The 26,491-nt window shown below is 36.1% G+C and overlaps 1 protein-coding gene across 8 annotated transcripts in view; it reads right to left on the minus strand.

Annotated features, from left to right (window-relative positions):
• The window catches only part of LOC129756171 (protein furry), a 347,173-nt gene that overhangs the window by 299,937 nt on the left and 20,745 nt on the right, over positions 1-26,491 (minus strand). For 5 of the 8 annotated variants that reach the window (XM_055752971.1, XM_055752969.1, XM_055752967.1 and 2 more), the window contains exons 2-7: positions 25,190-26,487; positions 23,575-25,113; positions 15,125-15,205; positions 14,179-14,498; positions 13,901-14,083; positions 4,311-4,454 (exon numbers count right to left, since the gene is read on the minus strand). In XM_055752971.1, the coding sequence (XP_055608946.1) occupies positions 4,311-4,454; positions 13,901-14,083; positions 14,179-14,498; positions 15,125-15,205; positions 23,575-25,113; positions 25,190-26,487 (3,565 nt within the window). The remainder of the gene's footprint in view (positions 1-4,310; positions 4,455-13,900; positions 14,084-14,178; positions 14,499-15,124; positions 15,206-23,574; positions 25,114-25,189; positions 26,488-26,491) is intronic. The other 3 variants (XM_055752972.1, XM_055752970.1, XM_055752968.1) reach the window with 1 other exon arrangement.

Below are 26,491 nucleotides of genomic sequence, written 5' to 3' on the forward strand. Positions count from 1 at the left end.
ATGCATCTTATAAAAATTATAATAAGAATTTGCCTGAGTGTATAGCATCAATGAAATGTCTCAAGTCTAATTTAATTGCAGATGAAATTCCGCCGGAGGCAAGATTTTTTTTGACTTGCTTGTTAACACTTAGTTTGAATCACCTTTTAAGATCAAGTGATTTTTTGTTACTACGGTGAAAATTTTGCTTGGGAACTCTCCATGGGGGGAATAAAAGCCCTAAGGCGTTCGCACGGCCTCGTGTAGGGGAGATAAGGGCATAATGGCCACATTAAGAAGGTCGCTTATTTAACCATAGAAAACAGCTTTAATGTGTGAGCTAATTAATTGATTTGTGTTCCTAGCTGGCTAAACTTTAAAAGGTAGATGCAAACGTTTAAAAATGCATTTTAAATTTTTCTTCAAAAAGCTGGAAGTCTGTCACTGTTGGGGCATAATGAGAACCCCCTCTGAGGCAGTATAAGCATCATTAATCGGGGCACGATGAGCATTTTCTGCTGTAGAATCTAGCAGCGAATTTAACTCAATGAAGTCAACTGAATTATAGAGTTACAGCTTAACTTGTTTTATCTGACGGTTTGGCCTATTGGTTAGGTGTCGTAGAGGTAATCAGAATACTCGAATTTGATTCCTGGTCGAGGTGATTTTTTTTTATTCACCATTCATGATAGATGCATTTTTAACTAAACGGTGAGTCGTAGATCCATCAAACAAGCAATAACTAAATCATACATTGGTAAATAGAAAAAATCGCCTTGACTAGGAATCTTCTGATAACCTCTCCGACACCTAACCAATAGGCCAAATCGTCAGATGAAACAAGTCAAGCTGTGGCTATAAAATTCAGTTGACTTCATCGAGTGAAATTCACTGCTAGATTCTAAGGCAGAAAATGCTCATCGTGCCTCGATCAATGATGCTTTATACGCTCCGACTCAACAAGTTAAAGTAAAAACGCGTTTTGAAATGAAAAATTTAATGATGGTGAAAATTGAGGAACAATGTGTACTTTATGTTGCAGTGCGTATCTTATAGATCAAGATGATTTAACAATCATAAGAGCTTATTTTCCGATGCTCAAAAATTATAATATTTTCGTCACTTGAGAACCTAGTTGGTTTTTTTAATATTTCGGTAAAAATGATAAGGAGATTTCTTTTTTGCTAAAAAATTAATACTATAGGATTTACAAAGCTGTTCCTCATGAAAATTTATTTGAAAAAATTCGAAATTTCGTCGAAAAGAGGAGTGCTTACTATGCCCCGGGTGCTCGTTATGCCCTCCCCTACTCATGTACATCTATTTAATTTTATTATTTTATAATTTGTTTATTTATAGAAATACTAAATGTCGAAATTAACATTCGATATGATTCAATTTCTGTTTCAATCCGTACACTAAAATATGGGTGGCTTGAATTCACAGCCTTAAATTGCAATTTAAGCTTTATATATTTGTGAATTAATGATCAACAAAACTATGAAAACCTATGATGGATCTCACGCGCTTTAGGCTTATTTGCCATCGATCATTGGAAATTCGCTGCATAGGATCAACAACAAGGTTGCCGAAAAAAATCTGTGTTTTCGTCAAAATAAATTCTTGAATTCTGTGATTTTGCTCTAAATTCTGTGAAAAAAATCTTTGATTTTTTGTTTATTTTGTCAACGTAATCTGCAATGGTATAGAACACAAAATGTGAAGAAATGAGACCTAAGAATCCAATTCAATGCAGTTCTTCTTATTATGGGCACCTGTCTGTGGGTAAGCATGTTTTGGAATGAATAAATAAACTCAAATATGTTACTCCTGACATTTATTATCTAGCAATACCAATTATATCTGAAATGAAATATTTTCCAAACAAACGCCTATCTCGAAAAGTATAAAACATGGCTTTAAAACCTTTAGCGAAAGTTGCTCTTTGAATTTTTTAATCATGAAAAGTTAAAAGTTTTAATAATGTTTGCTATTGTTGAAAACTGGTATAAATATAAAATAAAAATGCTTCTCAAAAAATTCTTCTCAAATCTTGTCTTCCAAACTTAATCTATCGTCAACATTGGCAAACAACAGTTGGTCATGAAAATCTGATTTGACATAAAAATTTTGTTGGAAAAAAATCTAGCTTTACAACCCGTTTGGTCTGTTAATGGTTTCTGAACTGACGGATTTTTTTCCTTTTTCTAACGGGGTGATACTATTCCAACAGAGATCGAAGTGCGTTCTGGTATGGAATGCAAAAATCGAAAAAAAATTCGGGTATCATTTTCCAACTGGGATAATACTACTCCAAGCGCGATCGAGAAGCATTCTGATATGGGATGGGAAATTTTTTTTTTGAAAAACGATCTTAAGATTTTTTTAAACTCTGGAACCAAGCCGTCTAATCGTTTTTGGACCAGCTTAAAAACCATATAAAAGAAATTTTAGCTGAACAACTTCAAACTCGGATTATTGTATCTTTTCAGATAACCGAGTTATAACCTGTTGAATGGAAATATGTCTTATTGCTCGCTCACAGATGTTTTCCTTCAAATCTCAGTGTTGCGGCTTTAATTGAATTGCCTTCAATGTCAAAAGACATTCGCCTATTCAACATGTTATAACTCGGTTATCTGAAGAAATACGAAAACACGGTATTGGACAAAGTTGCAAAACAAAAAATTTCCTTTGCAAACCGAAATTTTCCCATACAAACCTTAACGTGCAGTAAAAACTTCAGTTTCAATAGCAGGAGTCTAAGGAGTGTATTCGAAAAAAATGCAACACTTTGTTTTGTGAATAACTTTAGAATGAATGGATGTAAATTGATGAAATTTTAGGCGAATTTACCTGTTAATGTTATTTTTACATGGACAAATTTTTGTGATGTTCTGTCAAGTGGTTTTTGAGATAGCGTCCAATTAAGAAATTTTTCGACACGAATTTTTGGGCAACACGTGCGCCATCTTTAATGCATACTATGAATCACCCTTTTTTTAATTTAAGACTATTTTTGTCCCCGATTGTCCCCCTTCGCAAAAAACAACATATTTGAATTTTTATCACTTCACCACCGTTTTTGCGTAATTGCAAGATTCCAGATCCATCTTAAAAAGAATATAAACTTTGTGGAACCTATCGAAGTGCTTTGCAGGTAAAACGGTCACATTTGAAGGTAGTCTTTTTTGTATTTTTAGCCATTCGCCGTGCCAATCGTAATGAAAGAATGAGTAATTTAGAGTTTCTACAGATCGTTAGCCTTCTCAAGTACTAGACATTGAAATTTTCATTTCTTTTTCTCCTTGTTTATTTTCGGGAAATACAGGCAAGGTTTGTATATGAAAAATTTCTGGTTGGAAACCTGCCAGGTGACCTCTAAAGAGTTCCTTTTGCTGTCCATTACCAAATTTTTCAAAATATTTCCCCACAAGCAGTTCAAATATTTTGCGCACGATTTGACCACCGTTTTTTGTTTATTTTACAAGTGGGTAGCTTTTCTACCTTGTAGAAATGAAGCCATACCTATTTAAAAGTCAGCTAGACGAACCAGCCAGAAAAAAAATTGACTTTTTTTATCACTTTCTTTTTTCATATTTTCGGATTGATCTTGCGAGAACCCTCATGGAATCATAAAATCAATCCTCTTCACTTTTTCTCAAATTTTTGCTCACTATTGGATCCGCTAGGAATACTTAAACGATTTACCATGTGAACTTTGGTCGAATAGTTGATTTTGAGCTGTTTTTAGGTCTCACACTGATACTTTTATGGTTTTTTCTCGATCGTGCCCAAAAAAATTTGTCGATGAACTTCAGTATTGGACGCTATCTGAAAAACCACTTGACAGATTGTCACCAAATTTTTTACACGTTCACAATGCATTACTAGGTAGCTTCCCTGAAAATTTTATCAATTTCCATCCATGCACTCAAAAGTTATTCGCAAAAGTGACAAGAATATTAGAATTTTGTTGTTGTATTTTTGCAAAGACGGAAACTTCTCACACATCAAATGAGCTTTTGGCAACTCTTATTTCTATCTTAATCTATTTTGTACTATATTTTTCAGAATCAAATAATTTCATGCTTTTATTGAAAAAGACAGTTCTATGAATATTCGTTCTAGCAAATGTGCACCCTATGGGTACAACACCATACACCTTTAAATAAAAAAATCTGAAAATTAAAAACCTAACTAGAAACCTTAGAGAATACCGGAACCGAACCGGAAATACTACGGGATGTGTCGGTGACTGAAACACAAAAGGGAAAATCAACAGAAAAGGAAAAAAACTGAAAAGAAATCCACTACTTCCGTAAAATTACCCTTGTCGTTTATGTCTGGCGTCTTTGCGGCCATAGGATAGAGGTAGGGTGAAACGTGTCACAATTCCTTCCGGTCCGAACACCGATGACGGGATGTTGTCCAACGAATCGGACAACGAGCGGGAATCCGATTGATCATGCAGACTTTCAGATTGAAATTGAAGTTGTCGTTGGTTTTCGTACATACATAGAGGTTGGTGGTTGGTTGTTGTGGGTTGTTACATAGTTGTAGTTGTAGTTGGTTGTTGTGGGTTTTGGTTGTTCATTGATGAGGTTTTTAGCATTTTCGTTTGTTGTCGTTGTTGTTGTTCATTGATTATGGATTTTTATTTTGGTTGATTTTTACGTTTCGTGGCAACAGAACGACAAGAAGACAACGTGGTTTATTGTGTACATCGTGTTAGATAGTTTGGTCGTTGGAGCATTGAATTATTTGTTTTTTTTTTTTTATATTTAAGCCCGAAAGTTAATGTCGTTAAGGCGCGCAGTCACAATAAAAAAGGAAGAAAAAGAGAATCAAAATTAATTTATTGATTAAAAACTTAAATTCTAATAAAACATAACTATTGAAGAATCAGAAAAACAAATGAAAGTTCAAATAAACGGGTTTAAATCGTAGCGCAAACAATGATCCGTGAACATAATTAAAATATTATTTACAAATATTAATATGTGGAGCTGAGTTCAATTACAAATAATAGCAATAAACCATAACTATTGATGAAAATAAATCTCCTAGAGAGAACAAACTAGAGCAGTATGTGGTTAGCCGATGGATCTATTATAGCATGAATGATGATAACTATAAGTATAAATTTACAAATGTAAGTGCACGTTCTCCAATACAATACATTCGTAAAAAATCCTCTTCTAAACAGTGTTCAACATAAAGGTCCTAAAACACCACTCGAATCCTTGAGCAGCTTTTATAAGCTTAAACAATAAACCAACACCAGCCCAGCACAACGCCACTTTTCATAGCCAAATGATTTGTATCATGATCTATTTCGTATCAGCATTTTTTCCATACATTTTTCCAAAAAAAAAAAAAGTAACGAGAATTGTTCAACTGGAAACGACAATCACACACTGTATTCTTTAATAAATAAGTGATTTCGCGTGATTGGTCGCTCGGTTCGTTTTTGGAATTTAAAGTTTATCACAAAACCTAAGCTATAATTTGTATGAAACTTTGAATCGTTGAATTTGTTAAAAATATTATTATGATGAATGTCCTTTATATAAAAAAAAACAGAGTTCTGGGACTGGTAGAGGACAGTGGATAGTGGGAGGTATGTCTCAATCAAGTCTTGATCGTCTCAAATCAATAGAAAAGTTAAAAAAGTCAAGTAAATGACGATGAAAAGCGTTATTTGATTTTGAGAGAAATAACATTTTATACCGCCTATTAAAGGGTGATACGTTCAAAATTTGGTCAATATCATCTTGACGTATTTCTTTCAATTTTGCATTTAAAAAACCTGAACACCCCTCATTTTGAAGGTGTGTGTGTGTAGAATGTTGCTCCTATTTTGATTTTGGAATTCACTCTTCAGTTGTCAAAATGCCGTCCAAGGAAGAAGAGCAGCGTATAAAAATTTTGCTCGCGAATCGCGAAAATTCGAGCTACTCGCACACAAAGCTGGCAAAATCGCTAAAAGTTGCCAAATCAACCGTTACAAATGTCATTAAAGTGTTTGGGGAACGTTTGTCGACAGCCAGGAAGTCTGGATCGGGGGAAATTGAAAACCGAAAGCCGCTGAGACGACAAAGAGAGTTGCCGGTAGTTTCAAGCGAAACCCTAACCTCTTTCTTCGAGATGCCGCAAATAAGCTAGGTGTATCGTCTACAACCGTGCATCGAGCCAAAAAAACGAGCCGGACTATCGACTAACAAGAAGGTAGTGACTCCAAATCGCGTTGATAAACAAAAAACGACGGACAAAGCGCGATCCCGGAGACTGTACACGACGATGCTGACGAAGTTTGACTGCGTGGTAATGGACGACGAAACCTACGTCAAAGCCGACTACAAGCAGCTTCAGGGACAAGAGTTTTATACAGTAAAAGGAAGGGGAAAGGTAGCAGATATTTTCAAGCACATGAAACTGTCAAAGCTCGCGAAGAAATATCTGGTTTGGCAAGCCATCTGTACCTGTGGCTTGAAAAGCAGCATTTTCATAGCTTCCGGGACTGTCAACCAAGAAATTTACGTGAAAGAGTGTTCGAATAAACGTCTGTTGCTTTTCCTGAAGAAACACGGTTGTTCCGTACTGTTTTGGCCGGATTTGGCATCTTGCCATTACGGTAAAAAGGCCATGGAGTGGTACGCCGCCAACAACGTGCAGGTGGTTCCCAAGGACAAGAACCCTCCCAACATGCCAGAGCTCCGCCCAATTGAGAAATACTGGGCTATTGTCAAGCGGACCACACAAACTGCTATGGACGAGCCGCAGTTCAAGGCAAACTGGCTTTCTGCGGCGAAGAAGGTGAACAAGGTGGCTGTACAAAATCTGATGGCAGGGGTTAAACGTAAGGCCCGGCAATTCGGATTTGGAAAAGCGGAAGCCTAACTGAATATTTTTCCTGAAATTAGTATAAAAATTAAACTTGAAAAAGAAATTCAATTTTTTATTTTTAAAAAACGATTTCACCGATTTACACGTTTTCCCTTGACCAAATTTTGACCGTATCATAGTTATTCTGTTTCAGAAAATTGGGCTATAGGAAATTATTTTTCCAGTTTTCTAATGATATATTTATCTTCTCTCCGCTTATGTCTTTCTAAGTTTCTAGATTCCATTAAGAATAATTTTTTGAGTAAGCTGCAGGTGATTGCCAGAAGAATTTATTTGTCAAAATTCATCAAATCTCAATAGACGTGTGTAAAAAAAAGTAGGGAAGTATGCCATGACTAGCAGGCAGCAGACGTGTTTTTTATGCTCCGTCGGTGATTTTTTTTTTTCACTATTTCGCTAATATTTTTATCTAAAAAATAATGTAACTGTAACTTCAATCGAATGGCCAGATGAGCCAACGTACCAATGATAGTTATCCTGAAGCACTGCTTCTTTTTGTAAACATAGTGAAAAATGAAATTTGAAATCAAATCCGGTTAACGAGGACAACCGCGAAGGAGAACATAATCCAAAAGTCCGATCGGAATAAGTTCGATGTCCCTGCCAGCAATCCTTTAACGAAAATCAAACTTACAATGCGCGGATCCGAAGATGTGTCCTTTTAAGAGGTCGACTTATTTGGTGAGATCTAATCTTTTATACATTTTTAGCCCATTAGTCCATTTATGAAACCCAATAACATTTTTATCCTAGCTCTTACCGAAATGCAGTTTTCGGATGAAATATTTGTCATAGTTTAGGCTTTAAGAAAAACCGTATTCGAAAGAAATCGGCCGAAGGAAACCAAATTTTTGACGAAAAACTGGATTTTGTTTCATTATATGTAGGGTTTTTACCACATCGTATACAAGAAATATGAAAGAAATAAAACTTACAAAGACTTTCAATACCTCACTTTAACAAGTGGTATTTATTATTTATTAAGGCATATTTGAATCGTAATTTGCAGTGAGCTCAACAAGCGCCGTTGAGTATGCAATAAACCCCCGAATAGTTATTAAAGAGCACAAAAGCAATATACTGAAATGCTCCTTAGCGCAGGGCTGGTAGCGGTTTGACAATGAAAAAGTAGTGACTTTAGTGACCAAAGTTTGAAAAAAAGGTGACCAAATAGTGGCTTTGACGACCGAAAAAAGGGACCAAATTGTGACTATGTAGAACGAAAAAAGTAACTTTGAAGTACAAAAAATGTGCCCAAATCAGCCCGTGCGAAGGACCCGTCCATGGGGGGATGGGTTTCGAAATTGAAATTAAGATAAAAATAATAACAATACCAAAAATAAAAAATTGAAAAGGAAAGGGTTTTCTTACACCGTTTAACCGTTTAACACACAAACTAAAAAAATGACTGATAAACAAAATCTTGGAAACATATTACAATGAATGTTTCAAATTTTCGATAAGTCAAGAAAGTAAGAAATAAATTAGTTGCAAAAGAATTTCTTAGCAAATTTAAAATTTAAAAAATCTGAATTCTAAAATAAATGTCCAATCTTGTACAAAACTTGCCATGAATAGATGTTAGGACAATGATAATAATTTTTAATGTTTATTCATCTAAATTTGCTGTAATTCTTTTCCTCATTTTCAACTGGAAGTTTAGTGAGAAATTCTGCTGTAATTTTTTGATTTCAACAAAAAATAACACTAGTTTACAGCATTTTTGAACTCAGTAAACTGAAGGTCATTTCTAATGTGAAATCGGGCGCTGAATCCGAAAATGAAATTCAAAAAAATCTCAGTAGAACCGTTTTTGAGTTATGCTCCAAATATTAAATTTCGGAAAAATTAAAAAAGTTTTTGCACTAAGATTAAAATATCTCGGACGGCATAACAGTAATTTGAAATCCCTATTTTGCATATTGAAGGTGAATAAATTTTCTATCGATCATCTGAACACTGCTTTTGCGTTTGACCAACAGTATTGTTGATATTAGTGACTTTATGAGAAAAAAAATTATAAAAAACGCATTATTTTAGAGAAAATTTTGTTTCAACGAAACTTTCAGACTCAATAGTAGCATTCAAAAAATCTGATTTTCTTTTGCCCTTGAATGTCAATTTAAAACAAATATTTCAAGTGGTTGTTTATCAAAATCGGTTGAAAATTGAAGAAGTTATGGCTACTTTACCATAACTGTAATTTTTGCAGTTTTTAATAATTTAACGAACCGCAGTACACTTATAATAGTATAGGAAGAATAACACATGGTAAATCTCACTCGCTGTAGGTCAAAATTATTTATTAGCTTACCAGAAGGTCACATGCCAAGTTCCAGGAAGATCTGACCATAGGGAGGGGTTGTTTGAGTCTCAAACGTGAATAAAATGTTGAGGTATTTTGCCCGGAAGGAACGAAAAATACTGGTTTTTCATCAATAACTTCTTTCATCACTAGCTGATTGTTTTTTATGGTTGATTTTCTTAAAGCCTAAGTTGAGACAAATACTTCACCAGAATACTGTAACTCGATTGGATTTGAAACAGAAAAGTTATTGCGGTTCAAAGATTGTATTTTGGTCGAAAATTCTCGTATAAAACGCAATGCGTAAAAAGTACTCATTGCGTGTTGGACAAAATTTGCGGCCTTCGAACTGCTATAACTTTTTTACTTCAAGTCCAATCGTGTTGCAGTCTTCGGGTGAAATATTTGTCTCAACTTAGGCTTTAAAAAAATTAACCATTAAAAACAATCGGCTAGTGATGAAAGAAGTTATTGATGAAAAACCAGTATTTTTTGTTCCTCCCGGACAGAAAACCTTAAAATTTTATTCACGCTTGAGACTCAAACAACCCCGCCCTATGGTCAGATCTTCCTGGAACTTGGCATGTGACCTTCTGGTAAGCTAATAAATAATTTTGACTTACAGCGAGTGAGATTTACCATGTGTTATTCTTCCTATACTATTATAAGTGTACTGCGGTTCGTTAAATTATTAAAAACTGCAAAAATTACAGTTATGGTAAAGTAGCCATAACTTCTTCAATTTTCAACCGATTTTGATAAACAACCACTTGAAATATTTGTTTTGAATTGACATTCAAGGGCAAAAGAAAATCAGATTTTTTGAATGCTACTATTGAGTCTGAAACTTTCGTTGAAACAAAATTTTCTCTAAAATAATGCGTTTTTTATAATTTTTTTTCTCATAAAGTCACTAATATCAACAATACTGTTGGTCAAACGCAAAAACAGTGTTCAGATGATCGATAGAAAATTTATTCACCTTCAATATTCAAAAGAGGGATTTCAAATTACTGTTGTGCCGTCCGAGATATTTCAATCTAAGTACAAGAACTTTTTTAATTTTTCCGAAATTTCAAATTTGGAGCATAACTCAAAAACGGTTCTACTGAGATTTTTTTAAATTTCATTTTCGGATTCAGCGCCCGATTTTACATTTAAAATAATGGTCAGTTAATCAAGTTCACGATTTTTCTTAAATTTTGTAAACTAGTGTAATTAATCACGATTTAAAATGTGAATTACCGATTACTGAATAAGAAATGAATTTTTAACAGAATTTATCAATGTTCGATGGTTTAATTTAATTTCATAAAAAGAAGAATATATTTATTATTATTTTAAAGTTCCAGTATAAGCCACACATAAAACCTTTAATAAAGTAAAATCCTCCAGTTATCAAAATTTCATTTTTTAAGCTTAAATAATAACTTCATGTTCAACTACACTGACAAAGAAATGTTAGAAAATGAGTAATTACGTGATTGATAAAAACTGATGAAAAATTAAAAATAATGAGTTCAAAACTTTTGATATTAATATTGAAAGCACAAATCAAATAAAAAGTTAGTTACCACTGCGTATTTAAATTCATTTTTAAAGTTGCTACTTAGAACAATTTTTCAAACTTTTTAGATTAATTTAAATATCATGATCGGTCCAAAAAACATGATTTCATATAAAAAATATTAATAAAAAGTTTTTAAATTTTCAATCGCTGGTTTTTAAGCTTTAAATTACAAGCTCTGAGTATTTTGTCTCTTTTGATTTAAATATTGGGTCCTGAAAGAACAGAAGGTTGAAATTATGTTTTATTATTAAAAATTTGGAGTTAAAGGCTTATGGTTGAAGAATACGAAAATTCAGAATTCAAAAACAAGGAAACAATTGTTAAAAAATATGTCTTAAAAATTTAAAATGTTTGATTAAAAAAAATTGGAATCCGAATCGGAAAATTGAAGAAAAACTGTACAATAAAATCGGTAAATTTACTTGAAAATTGAAAAAGCAATATGGAAATAAAAAAAGATTAGTTTTTAAAAACATTTCAGGAAGAGTTTTTTCAATAAACATGTTTCACTATAACCATTTTGGTGCTTATTTTTTTAAATTATTGATTTGGTAAATTGTGTCCTAAACTAGAAATTTTGTCAAATTCGGCTGAACACATTCAGTTTTGGTGATAAAGAGTTTATTACTAGTAAAATCAAACATTTATAGATAACTGATTATGGAAAAATGTCATTACAAGTATTTTTGACATCACAGCAGAAAGTGTAAAAAAAACTTGATTCTATTTAAAGCTCATCAGTTCATATAAAACTTTTAATTTTAAATAATATGTTTTTGATTTGAGTTTTTGTAAAAAAAAAAAGTGCAGAAACTTCTCTAAAGATTTTCAATTATTTTCAAAAGTAATTTCAATAACAAAAGCTGATAGAAATATTGCATACATATTTAGATTCGGGGAATCCAAATTAGTTGAAATTACCGTTTAAATTCATTGCACCTACGAAAAATGTAAATTTTGTGGCTTTGTGTAAATTTTTAAAACCTTTTTTTAAGTTTTTAGAAGAACAAAAACACGAAATAAAATTGAGTATGAAATTAATTTTTTTTGAAAATTTCATATCAACATAACATTTGTTATGACATAAAAGATTTTTTTTTATAAAAAAAATGGTTCGTTTCAATCTCAATCTTAGTTACACTTCTTAATAAAAATCCATTATAAAGACGAGATAGGGGTTTTTGTATATCAAGTTTTGAGTTCCAATACAAAAGGTTGATTGAACTAAAAATTAAAATCTACAATCAAAGTTAGTTTCAATTCATGAACGTCAAATAATGTCGTAGTTCGAAATATCTCAAGCCAAAGGTGATTCATGCCGAAAATCCGCCGGAGGCGAAAAAAAATTCTGACTGATCAAGTAATTTACCGTTACTACCGTCAATATTAACACGCGCAATTACTCTTTCATTGGTTTATTTTCGGTGAAAAAGTGACTTTTGGTGATAAAAGTGACCATTTTTCGGAAAATAGTGACTTTAGTGACCAAATGATGAAAAAAGTGACTTTTTAGTGACTGACCCAAAAAAAGTGACCAAGTCACTAAAAAGTGACTCGCTACCAGCCCTGCGCTACACATCTTATATATTGTTTGTTCAAAGGAAATATACGCACCTGATTTTTTTTTAAATCAAGTATTTTATCGGGTTTGGTGTGGTCAAATACTAATTTTCATTCGAATAATCCAGAAAAAAATACTCAGTCTCTGACTTTTCTCTTTCTATTAGGCCGGAACAAATAAAAATTTCTTCTTTTGTCAGCTTTCGTGCCATTTATTCCAATTTATTAATTTTTTGCGTTATTTTTTACTATCCCCCCCCCTCCCCTCGCGATGTTCCAACTCCGAGTGACAAAAGGAGGATTTGAAACTTGTTCCGGCCTTAATTGAAAAAAAATTAGAAAATTTATAATTATCATATGCGTCATTCTTAAGCTTTCCAGAAATTTTTCTGAGCGTAATCGGGCCGGCAAAATCCGGGCATTCGATTTTATAATTTTCAGTAAAAAAAACCGGGCAATATGCGGAAAAATCAGACAAAAATCCAGGCTTTTCCCATGAAAATTCAACAGCAAAAGTAAAAAATGAACACATGAAAAAATATTCTTTATCGAGTCACATCAACGGTGTTCAATTCATATTTTACATTTCTAAAAAATGTTTGCACGTTTGCACGTTTGTATTTCCATCAAACAAGATTCAAAATCATACTTTGTGTAAAAAAAAATCAGTTTTGCTTTGGATTTGGCTTGGATTTTGGATAAATTCCGGGCATTTTTTTCGATATCTGGACAATCGGGCTGGACCGGACTTTTTCCTTTTTTTTCTTTAAAAAGAAGGCAATCTGGAATGCTTAGTCATACCTACATATAACTCCCAATAGATTAGCAGTATTTAGATGACTCTGAATAGCTTTGTTTTTTTCTAAAGTCTTCTTTACTCTTTTGGAACTTTATTTCAAAACATTAGCACTCACTATATAGATAAACTCTGATTTTGAAATAAAATGATCTTTGAAATAAACAAAAGTGTAACAAATATCACCAAAAATTTTTTGAAACTTGTTGTACCCATTTGCGTTATCTTATGTTTAACATGAAGCTCAGATAAATCTTTTGTCTAAATGTAAAATTCAAGAACAAAGAAGGAGATACCAATCAAACGGAGCATACAAACGGGTTTCTTTTCTATGACATTATTTCGATTTGCTCAAAAGTTATTTTGAAATATTTTTAAAACGTTAGATTTCTTCAAGAAATTCAGATGGTGGCGATGAGAACCCGCGCATAATGATAATGACTTCCTGGTGGGGTCCCTTTGTGTACAAGTAAGTTACATTCGCATACGTTTAATTAGACACTGAGGAGATGAAAATAAAAACCAACGCACCATGAATTAAAAAACGTGAAAAAATAATGGTAATGACAACACTGTGCTTGCCACTAATGATTCTCGCATTGGTGCTCATTCATAACAACCGAAAAAAGGATGTACAAAAACTGAAACACATTCTCTCGTAAAACAAGGGATAATAGCAAACAAATAACAGAACCAAAATGCACGGTACTCTACAACATTCACACATGACTAGGGTCTTTTTTGGCCTCTATCTAATGGGGGATCGCCACAAATAACTTACCTGAGGCTGAGATCTGGCGAGGCGCATCTTATGGCAACGCTTGGCATTTGAGGGACCAACCGCATAGCTAATGCCACCTGATTTTTCCACAGGTGCGCCAAACTATCGCGCTGGGCCTCCGATGGAGGTTTTTTCGGCGGTGCCGAGCTTCGCAGCAACGATGCCCGATTGTCGCTAACGGGACTGAACGATAGAATAGATGGAGAGAAAAAAAAGTTGTAGAATAAACATCACATAAATTCCATCCTGTTTGTCCGGAAATTGTCGAACACACTTACGTAGGATCAATCACGTTAAACAAACTTGTTACTCGTTGGTAGCATATTGGCCATGCTTGGGCCACCGCTGAAGGACAGTGCTGTAGGACGTGCTGCCGTTCCATGAACCCAAACAGGCAAACACTCCACGGATCGGATGGTTGTCCGGAAAACTGCGATTGACACAGGGTTAGGGTTGAGGCTTTGGCAGAGTCCTCGATGTGACCAACTGTCCAGATGCCACTGTTCCGGTCCACAATCCATTGAAGGTCGATAACGTTGGCATTCAGCATGGCCGTTCGGTCAGCCTGCGGGAGCATATGGAGGCACTTTTCCAGAACCTGTCAATGGAAGGAAAAAATCACACAATGTAAATAAATAGTTTTTTTTTTGTTAAATTCATGAACGTCGATTAGTTTTTCCACCTTGAAAACAGAAAAGTAATTCAAAGAGAAAAAATTGCAGCACGTGATTTCATTTTTGAAAACTTTTTTCATTTTAAATTTTCATTCAATCGTACATACGTTTATTCATGTCTCGTCCTTTCGTTCTTTCGTTCTTTCGTTCTTTCGTTCTTTCGTTCTTTCGTTCTTTCGTTCTTTCGTGCTTTCGTTCTTTCGTTCTTTCGTTCTTTCGTCTTTCGTTATTTCGTTCTTTTGTTCTTTCTCCTAACGGAGATATATGACTCACAATAGAACAATCGTTGAAAGCTTCAAGAGGAGCAAACTGTCGACGGAAGCTTTGAAAGAATAATTTTGTTTAATTATGCGACCGCTCTAATTACATGGCAACGGTGTGGTCACACAGTTAAAACCACTCGTGTTTCAACAATGACAGTTATTATACACTTGATTAAAGCCACAAAATAAGCAATGAAAAAATCACATTACTGCACTTTCTTTTTTTTTTTACCGCCCCGTAATCATATCAGTAATCAGAGAGAAAGCCAAAACTCAAAGGCACTTACCTGTGGGCAGCATTTGTCAATAACATCGATAAGTGGAGGCTCATTTTCCACCAATCCTAGCGCTTTCATGAGATTTTTCACCTGTTGATTGAAATTTGGAGAGAAAAAACAAACAGTATGAGTTAATTGTATGCACATTTTGATTGGATTTAAGTTATTGTAAAAAAAAATAATTGAAGAATATACCGCAGCTATCATCATATGGGAAAACAGAGAACAGTTACTACGGGTGACTCCCGTGCTTACCGTTTGCCCAAAAAATAATGACTACACCCAAAATTCAGCCTCTGTGCCAATGGCGTGTAGTCAATTACATAGCATCATTGGTACAAGAAGATAACGCGATCGGTGCTGATTCGATTTGCTCCCACCGGCATTAATCTCCCAAGTTAACCGAATTGCGTATGTCTGAAAGAAACAAAATAAAAACGCTTTCACGTCCCTCCCTATCGCATCACAAGACGAAGAAGGATGGAAATAAATACCGGCCAACATCAGGCAGCCAGCGAACCGAGCACTGTGCGTGTGAATGTAGCAAAAGCAACAACAAAAACATCCTTCTAATTCAATCCCTTCAATCTACCGGCAAACAACCACGGCCGAGCTGTGCGTGTGTATGCAGTAACAGCAACAAAAAAAAACATTCCTTCAATTCAATTCGCCGGCAAACAACCACGGCTAAGCTGTGCGTGTGTATGTAGCAAAAGCAACAAGAATATATTCCTTCAATTCACTGGCAAACAAGCACCGGCCAAGCTGCCCGGCTTTAGCAGCTGTGTATATGTAGCGTGTGTATGTAATAGCAGGCAGTAAGCAAAGCACAGTTCTCATTCAATGGGTTTCCCGTTTCCTCCACTCCCGTTCCCTTTCCCGTTTCCATCGAAAGACAAATGAATACCTTGAAAGGAGGCCAAACGCCGGGAAGCCACTGTCGTGCGTTTCTTTTGTGATTGATCGGTGGCAGAATGCCTATGACAAATATCCCTCTTCCTGCATGAAGCTCAAATAGTTCACTGGTTGAGATGTCGGTTTGGCAAGACCATTTGGTTAGTGATTTGAGTTCGATTCTCCCTACGGGCGCTGTGGTTTATATTTTTATTTTCTTGTTTCTGGGATGAATTATCCAATAGGAACGAAATCCCATAAAATGTTTTTCTTGTTTTGCTTGAATGTAGTGGTCATGCATCATTTTAGTTGGGAGCCGAGTCCTTATGCCAGTTACGGTTTTTCAAACATATCATCTTCGGCACAGTGCACATTTCAGCGCATTATCGGCACAGAGATGTGCTAAATAGGCATTGGATTTTTGCAACCTCTTCTATGGGTGTAGGGACAATTGAAACCTTCATAAACTCTCCTAATTTCACGACAAGGTTAAAACAAACAGCGTAGAACTAACATGGACGACCCCTTTTTGCCGACCCCTTGAATGGAATTTGTATGGAAATTTGTATAAGAAAAGTCGAAATTCGTATACAAACGTTTTTTTTTTCTGGCACTATATGGCAAAATATGAAAAAGCACAATAAGTTTAAAGCTTTTCAGTTAGTTAAGTTTCTAATAGTGTTTTCGTTTATTAGCAGTGGAAACCTAGTTATCCACGAGTTTTGCCCTAACTGCTGTCATTGTGTTCATTTATTAATTCAGAAGTCCACCAGTTTTCCCGAGGTTTGAACCTCAAGCAGGCAGTTGCAACCCGTAGAAGTTGTCAGTGTTGGAGGTTAGCATAAGGGTGAGTATAGCAACCATATATTTACATCGTCAACGTCGACGATTTAGTTTGTTTATTCAGAAAAAGTTTTGCCCACGCCAGTGGAGAAAACGAAAACGGCATAAGTTAAATTTTCGAAGGTGAAGAAAAGTATTAGAGAAACATGAGCTATCAAAGAAAGAAAGAACATAAGCCGTAAATATCATGAATTTATCGAAAAAGATACAAAACCTCACAGGTATTACTTAAACCCGCAATCTCCGCTGCAGTACAATTTCACTACGGTGAACATGATGAAATCGACCGACACGAGCGTACACTTCGAGCTCCGCCGATCAACTGCTGGACCTTCTATCGAAACACCATGTACATATATCCCGCATGTGATCTTTCCCACTATTGATCTCTCTTGTTTCTCTATCACGTATATATAAAAATGAATTTCTGTCTGTCTGTCTGTTCCCTATAGACTCGAAAACTACTGAACCGATTTGCGTGAAACTTGACATATGAGGGTATTGGAGGTCGAAGGGGAAGGTTCCTATAATAGTTTGGGACCCCTCTCTATCACTGGAAGGGGACAGGGGGTCTCTCATTTAAAAGTAATAAGTCTTCATAACTAGAGAACTGGTCAAGCAAATCAAACCAAACTTGACATGGGTGAATACTTAGGTAGGACGAACGTTTTAAAGAATATTTGGTACCCCTTCCTCCTTCCAGTGGGAAGATCGGGAGTGGATCTACACTACATTTTTTTACATAACTGAGATCTAGCCAATGGAACCAAATTTGACATAGGAGGGTAGTGGAATACGAGAAATGGTTCTATAATTATTTCAGACCCTTCCCTCTTTCCAGTGGAGATACAGGAAGGAAGGAGGGGAGCTTTCATACCTTTTTTATTGCATAACTTGAAAATTATTCGAGCAAATGGAACCAAATTTGGCTTGGAAAGGTATTTGGGTACGATAAATAGTTCTATGAATATTTGGTACCCCTCCCTCCTTCCAGTGAGGGAATAGAAAGTAGGGAGGGGGCTCTTTTAAAATTTTCAGCATTACTGGAAAACTAATCAAGCAAATGGAACCAAAATTTTTGTGGGAAAGTATTTGATAACGAGAGATGTTTCTATGATATTTTGAGAACCTTCCGTTCTTTCCGTCGGAAAATCTTAAGGGAGGAGAGTGCTCCCTTACTAGTCTTCCCAAAATCAATCATTTTCACCGAGTCATGCTTGACTACATTCAGAGCCAAAAAATCAAAGCAGTCAAATTTTCCTTCTTCAACCAAATCATAAAAACAATCATGCATGACAACGACGCTTCCGTATTTGAAACACTTTTGCGATACATGATGAGGTAAAAAAGGACGCAGACTATCAGCAACGAACGTCTCTATGCTGATTTCTTTCCCTTGACGACGTTCAACCTTTAGGATCATAACTGATATGTATACGTTCTGAGCGATCTATGTAGGCTATCAGATGATTTTTTATTTTTCGCTTTGCCTAGAAGGACAAAAACATGACTAGGTAACCGCAATGAACTGTCCAGCATGTGCTACAGCTTTTTTGAACATGTAGTCCTGGTATTTATTCAGATTTTTCCTTTTGAAACATTAATGATCGTCTATCAATAACGAGCATTATCAACAATGATGCGAGGATAGACGTTCGGGAATGATTGAGGGAGCGACGTTCAAAATGTATCATCAAGTATGTCGATCACCGTCGATAAGCCACGTGACGAATAGCAACGGTAGCCTCCGATGGGGCATGGTATATCTTCTTGTATCAAGTTAGTGTTGATTTTCGACATATGTTCAATGGGTACTTTTACCACGTGCGTATCACAGCACTCGGAGGAAGCATCATTCTAGCTAGAAACCATTCCTGATTGCTTTTCTTGAGCGATTTTCCAACCATTGTCCCTTACAATTATTTACATCACTCGAGAACTTACTCAGCAAATGGGACGAAATTTGGCTTGGGAGGATACTTGAGCATAAGGAATGTTTCTTTGAATATTTGGTACTACTGCCTTCTTCCAGTTGGGTGGGAAGGAAAGGGGGGAACTTCTTTACAATTTTCGCATAACTCGAGAACTAATCGAGCAAATGAAAACGACTCTGGCGAGGGAAAGCATTTGGATACATCAAATGGTTATTTGCTTATTTGAGACTTCTAAGGCTATGATCACTTAGTATCCGGGCAGTTACAAACGTGTGTATTTCAAAAACTATTCATTTGATCGAAAACTTTTCTATAGAGGAAATGAAGGTGATAATATGACATTTAATGTAAAAATATAAAAAAAAAAATTTATCAATGATTTCAAGAAATACTCTAACTTTTTCATAAAATCTCTTTTTCATCTTTGCACACTTTTTTCAGTCATGTATTGATTAATTTTTTTTTCCACAGAAGCAAAACCTTTGCGAAATCATGATATTTTACACAAACTCACCTGGAAAAAGCTATTAGAATCAGGTTGGAACCCTTTCATGAGTAGGCATCTCGAAGAATTTGATTTCTTAACCCTCATCCGCATTAGGGTGTCATTTTGACACCATTGCAAGTTTGAAGGCTTGTAACTTTTTTCAGAAGCTTCAAAATACAAAAATTTCTTCGGGGACCCTAAATGAATTCAAAAGTTCTTCAACATCGCATCTTTACTTTTTTTATGGACGAACCCTGGAAGCCTGGACAAAAAAACTCCCTTTACCGACTTTTGGTGTCATTTTGACACCACAAAAGTAAAATCTATTTAAGTCGTTTGAATTATTATGAACTTCATATAAATTTTATATCAATAGAAACCTTGTAATGTCAGTAAAATATGTTTAGAACATTATATACAGCTAAAGTTATAAGTTTTCTCGTTATTCAGCATGAAAGAAAAAAAATCCGAAAAAACATGCCTCACGAAAACTGCTGTAGTTCATATGTTACACGTTCAAAAAAATATTTGCCTTATGCATATGAAAGCTGAAGTTAATGCCTACATCATGAAGACAAGAAATATTTTTTTAAATTTTTTTTAATGAAATGGTCACAAAAAGTTCAAAAAAGTGGTCTAAAAAACCTACTTTTCATTCGATTGCTAGTAAATACTGTTTGAGCGATGGTAGAGCTTTAGAAAAAATATGACAACAAACTTTATTGAAATTCTAACATTTTGCTGTCTTTAGATTTTTTATGCAACAAAAATTGAATTTACTGGAATTTTCCAAAGTTCACTACTTGCGCAATTTTTTTACAAATTGAAATTTCATCTGTTTTTGTGGTCCACCGTCAGGTTGTACTCGGATTTTCAGTGCTTTTACTTTGTTTGGACCAATCAAAAGTATATTCATTGGAAAGCTAATTTAATCTACATTCTAGTGAAATGCTACAATTCACGCTGTGAGATTTCACAAAAATATGAAAATTATAAACGTAAAATCATTCCTGAATTTCTAGAACTACAAGCACCGCGTCCAGCAAAACGTGTTTGTTTGCTCTCCGAGTAGGTACGGTGGGTGGTGATTTGGGAAGAGAGCGAATCTTTGTGACTGATCATTATTAGTTACTAGCTGACCCGGTGTGCTTTGCTACACCTTTCAAAATCAAATGATATTTTTTTAAATTATTCAAATTTTATTGTTTTATTGGTATTATTTTAAATCAAATTATAACATAATTCATAAGCAACTGCTATAAAATGAGAGCTGCAGCTGGAGTTTCAAATTGCAACACAAAGATAACTTAAACTGATATTCTAAATCTTGCTCTAAATATAAATTTATATTAAGATATAAAGATCTAATAATTTTAATCTGTCTGGAGGGTCTCAAATTAATCGTACGCAAACAGTCTAACTTGTAAAATATGGTTGTTTTTTCTTGATATGTTCTGGATGTATGCTGAAAAACTGATAAGAGAGCCCCTCCCCTATGCTAACCTTCACCCCCTGCTGAATGGAGGTCGTGATCTTTAATAATCATACCCATTTGTTTCGTTCCCAAAAATCCTCTTATATCAAATATAGTTCCATTAATTGATAAGTTTTTAAGCTTTACAATAAAATGTATATGGAGCCTCCTCCTTTCTTCCCCTCTCTATACTGTAAAGCGTAAGGATCTGTAACAATCGTAGAAACATATCTCGTAACCAAGTACCTTTCCATGCCATATTTGTTTCCATTTGTTGGCTTCGTTAGCATAAATTGTATTGGGCTCACCTCCCTCCTCCTATGTACCTACTCACTGAAAGAAGGATGGTGTGTCAGATAATCATAGAATCATACCAAAATGATTTTCCATGTAAAGTTTTGTCCATTTCTCGGATTTTGTAAAAAAAAAGCTAAATGTAAGCTTCCTCTTCCCTTCCTTTATTCCCAATTCTATCATCCTACTGCAAGAAAGAAACTGTTTCACATAGAAAAAGTATTTTTCGTATTCAAATACTTTTTGATGCCAAATTTGGTTTTATTTGCTCGATTAATTCTCGAGTTATGCAAAAAAATTATATGGAAGCCCCCCTTTCCCCTTTATATCTTTCCGCTGAAAAAAGGTGGGGCTTCAATTTATGATAGAAACATTTCTCGTATCCAAACACCCTCATATGCCAAATATGGTTCAATTTGCTCGATCAACTCTCCAGTTATACTGAAAATTGTAAGGGAGACCTCTCCTTCCCCTTTTCATCCACCTCTTTGAAGGAGTGAGGGATACCAAATATTCATAGAAGCATTTCTCGGACCCAAATATCGTTCCATGCCAAATTTGGTTTCATTTGCTGTTGTAGTTTTTGAGTTATGCAGTAAAAATTGTATGAAACCTCTCACTCTCCTTCCTTTCTCCCCGCTGGAAGAAGGAAGGGGTCTCAAACAATCATTACAACATGTCACGTTCCCAAATACCCGCCCATGCCAAATTTGGTTCCATTTGCTTAATTAGTTTTTGAGTTGTGTAAAAAATTAAAAAAGAGGCCCCTCCCCCCTCTATTTATCCCTACTCGAAAGAGGGATGGGTCTCAAATAATCATAGAAATATTTTTCGTATCCAAATACCTTCCCATGACAAATTTGGTTCCATTTGCTTTATAAGTTTTTGAGTTATGTAAAAAATATTAAAGAGGCCTCTCCCCCTTTCAACTGCAAAAAGGCAGGGGTCTCAAATAATCATTGAAATATTTTTCGTATCAAAATACCTTCCCATACCAAATTTGGATCCAATATCTTGAATAGTTTTCGAGTTACATGAAAAATTGTAAGGTAGCCCCCCTCACCCCTTTCTATCACCCCACTGAGAGGAGGGAGGGGTACCTTATATCCATTGAAATATTCTCCATTCCCAAATACCACCCCATGCCAAATTTGATACCATTTGCTTGATTGGTTCTCGAGTTATGCAAAAAAATGTCTTTTGTTTGGGAGGCCCCTCCCCCCCTTCCTGTTAGGGGGAGGGGTCCCAAACTATAATAGGAACCTTCCCCGGCCTCCAATACCTCCACCTGCCAAGTTTCACGTAAATCGATTCAGTAGTTTCTGAGTCTATAGGGAACAGACAGAAAGACAGACAGACAGACAGACAGACAGACAGACAGACAGACAGAAATTCATTTATATATATATAGATTTACTTGGTGTCTACTAGTCAGGCAACACTTTTTGCCTGCCGGAAATGGATTTTTTGCATTATTTAGGGAGTTTGCATTCAGTTATCCTCAATAACCAAAGATTTTTACCATATTTAAGATCAAAGGTTTCACTCAGATGGTTGGTTTGAACTTCGTGTGGATCCTAGAGTGGCTTCTTATACTTCTTAACCATTTGGTTCGAAAAAAAAATCAGAAAAACCAACAGTTCATGAGCTTTCAAGTCAACAATGAAGAATTTTCGAGGCGCAAAATGCGTAAAAGGAGTCCTTTTCATAACCAACACAACGCTACTAAAGTTTTGCATATCCGAACTCTATTAACGTAGCTATCACCGAAATAAAGTGCCCGGATACTAAATGATCATAGCCTTATCTCCTTCAATTGGGGATACATAAACTAAGAACTTATCTAATATAACATGGGAAGTTCCCATTGGGAACAATCATACAATCGAGCTAATGGAACAGAATTTGGCATGGGAGTGTATTTGAATACAAGGAATGTTTGATCATGATCCCCTTCTTCCAGGTAGGATATAGGTAGGAAGATGGGCTTCGATCATACAAATTTCATAGCAAAACTCGACAACTAATAAAAACATTTTGGCATTAGTTATAAACTTATGAAGCAAAAATAATCAGATTCATAAAAAGGATTAAAAACTAAAGGGAAAATTTTATTGAACCATCCGGCATTGTCGTGAAAATTAAATGAATGAATGTACAAATTGAATAACGAGATTCGAAAAGAAACTGAAGTTGGGTTCTTACCTTAACAATAAGGATACTCCTTAATCGGAATATCGAGATTATATTTTATTCAAAGAATAACATCCAATCTGATCACATTTTTACTGTTGTAAGCGAAACAAACTTCGTACTGGATCAGCTAGTACACACACTATAAAAGAACCATCACTTCGAAAATTATGTAGTGTTCAATAAAATTTTGGCTGCGTACCAGTGATGATAAATTTCGCCCGTCACGCTTGACCCAAATTATATTGTGTGATAAATCAAAGTACTCGTTGAACCACTTAGATTTAAATTGCAATCTGTTGATGCAAAAGATGAGGGTTGAAATGAGAGAAATACTTACTTCTTTGAGAATGTTTACGGCAAACTTCCGCGGCGCAGGTCGACAATTACATAGCATTACCAATGCAAATCCTTCCACCATGTGCATTGTCGTAGCCAGCGGTAATTCGTGATTTTTCTTTCCCGCCGCACTGGCCGCAGAAGACGTCGTTCCGGATCCATGCCCACTAGTTGTATCTGTAGCAGCACCGGTAATAGTAACTGGCACTGTCGTGGTATGAGTAATCGATGAAATACCAGAGCTGGCACTCGAGTTAGAATTAATCGTCGCAGCATTCAGCGATGTGCCTCCGCCCGCTAGCAATTGCTGCTGCTGCTGCGCGGCCTGTTGTTGCTGACTAATGCGTTGAGCTGCCGCAGTGTTGGAATGTGTTTTCGTATTCAGCGTATTATTATTGCTGTTATTTTGTGCATTATTGCATAAACCATTCTTCCAAACTGTCAAGAGTGCAAACAGCATACGCATTCCGTTGTCTAAGAGATGGGGGAATGTATCCAAAACATCTCGAACTAAGAACTGAGTAAATCCCTGTATCACATCTTGACGCCAATCGGGGAAATCTACTACCAAGATCTGCAACGATTGATGCGCCAAAGCACGTAATTCTTCATCCATGTGGATCGTTAGTCTAGATAACATATCAACCAATTCGTGTCCAGTCATGTTGTCCGGTATGATCCTTGGGACGGCAGCTACGCACGTGCGGAATAGATCGATACGTGGCTTTCGCTCTCCAGTAAGCATTTCGTCCGGTTCTTTGTTCAAGTTTTGATTTATCGTCATCATTAAAGGCCGCCCACAATGTATGTCAAGAGCCCTAAGTATATCCACGAAAACACGCCTTACGTGTGGGAAATAATTAGACATCCCGATGCTTCTAGCAGTATCTTCAGTTAACATTTTATTTAGGTAGGTTTTCTTCACCCGTAGTGTATTTCCCGAAGGTAAAACGCCCACAGTGCGTGGCATCGGCGGTTCACCGTCCTTCTGTTGGAGAGAGTCAGCTACTACCAGAAATGCTCTCAGACCGATGTTCATGCGTTCTGGTGTCATGATAATTTTGATGGGCCTTCCCACACACAACAACTCAAACACAATATCACGCATTGCAAAGTCCAACCGTTCTTGGGCAATAAACTGAATGATTTTCACAAAAATATTCAGGGGGGTATCTCTGGGAACGACTGCTTTAGATCCGCGCGGAAACAAAGAATTTACGATGCTTTGCAAACGTGAATGTGTTGCACTGTTTGATTCACACTTGATGCGAATCATGTACACCCACAGTAAACGGTACAGGGATTCCAGTGCCACACGGCTCATTTTGGGGTCTTTATTTTTCAGATTACTCAAACACATCGCCAAAAAGCAATGCCAGTTGCTGAGGAAGAAGGACTTTTGAGATACACACAGCAAACAGGTGACCAGTGGAAACAATGCCAGCTTGTGTTTGGACTTGGTGCACGCGTCCAGTGTTTGCGAATACAGTAGATCGACAAAATTCTTCACACATGGAACATTCACTTCATTTTTAACTGCCTGCAATAAAAAAAGAGAAGAGAGTTTAATAATTGTTTATGTGTATTCAAATAAGTGTTAGTTATCTAATACATACCGCTGCTACTGGTACCAATATTTCGACGAATAATCCAGCCATGGCATGTTTGATATCCTTGTCCTTGACTTCTAAGAAATACTGAGCACATTCATGCATAAACTGGAATGAAGCCTCAAATTCCTCTATAGGCGCCATTTTAACACGGAAGAATTTCATCCCCATGAGAAGACTGATAATACTGTGCGTGGCATGAGGACTTGGTTCCTTACTGCGGAGTTCTTTCAATTCCGTCATGAACCGTTTTTTCACCGAGGCAAAACGGGATTGGGCTAAAACTCCAATCACTTCGGCGTACAGGTCGGCAATCATGTGGTTGTACTGAGCATTCGGCGATCCCTGCATGCCTTCTTTGTACTTGAACTGACGGAAGGCCAGATTTTCGATGTTCTTCACAATATCATCGTGACCTGGATGGAACGAAAACTGCCGCAAGATCTCAATCAATGCCAAGCAGAAAATAAACTCCACTGCTGCTTCGCGCCGTTGAAGCTGGAACTCGAGTTCGTTGCTGGATTTGACCGATATAGGTTGACGCTCAGACTCGTAGCGTTTGTAGTCTCTTTTAATATCTCCATCACAAATCTGATGCCGATGCCAAGCCAGCAGGGCTTTCAGTAATGAAGGCAAACAGTGCTCTGCCACGGATCCCAGAGCTTGTAACAGCTGATCGAATTGAAAGTCTTCTCCTCGTTGAAGTAATTTGGATAAATTTTTATCAGAGCTCTCCAACATGACATTTTCAATTTTTTTCTCAGCTTGAATAGTGAAATCGGTAAAAAGAGTTCGCATAACAATCTCACCCGGCCGGAGTGTTCCATCACTAGCAGCCATCATGTCAATTGTAACAGAAATGCTGGCTGGAACCATAGAGGCTCGATTGTGAGTATTCCATGGAAGCAAACTCAAACGCACCGATGAACTTGCACTGGTCAGTGGGGATCTCGACGATTCTACCTCAAGCTGGGATGGATTTTCAATCACCGTTACAGTATCCCCGTCATCCAACTGGTTGTTCTCATTCGTTCCTCCTGGACCAGGACCAGGACCAGCGCCGGAAATCGTTAATATTCCACCCGATGCCAAGTACAGTTGGGAACCGTTTTTAGAGCTACGATCCGAACCCAGCTTCGGAGTACTGGTGAAATTGATCGAGTTTCTAGTATTGTTGACAATACTGGTCGAATCACTGGAACCAGCAACCGAGGACAAGCCATCTGATAAGGAAGGTGGTTCCGAAAACGACAAATTCTGCTGGTTGGCTACACTATAATCTCCACTCGATCCGGATTGAGATTCTAG

This window comes from Uranotaenia lowii, chromosome 3, assembly GCF_029784155.1.
Source record: "Uranotaenia lowii strain MFRU-FL chromosome 3, ASM2978415v1, whole genome shotgun sequence".
In the NCBI taxonomy this organism is placed as follows: Eukaryota; Metazoa; Arthropoda; class Insecta; order Diptera; family Culicidae; genus Uranotaenia; species Uranotaenia lowii.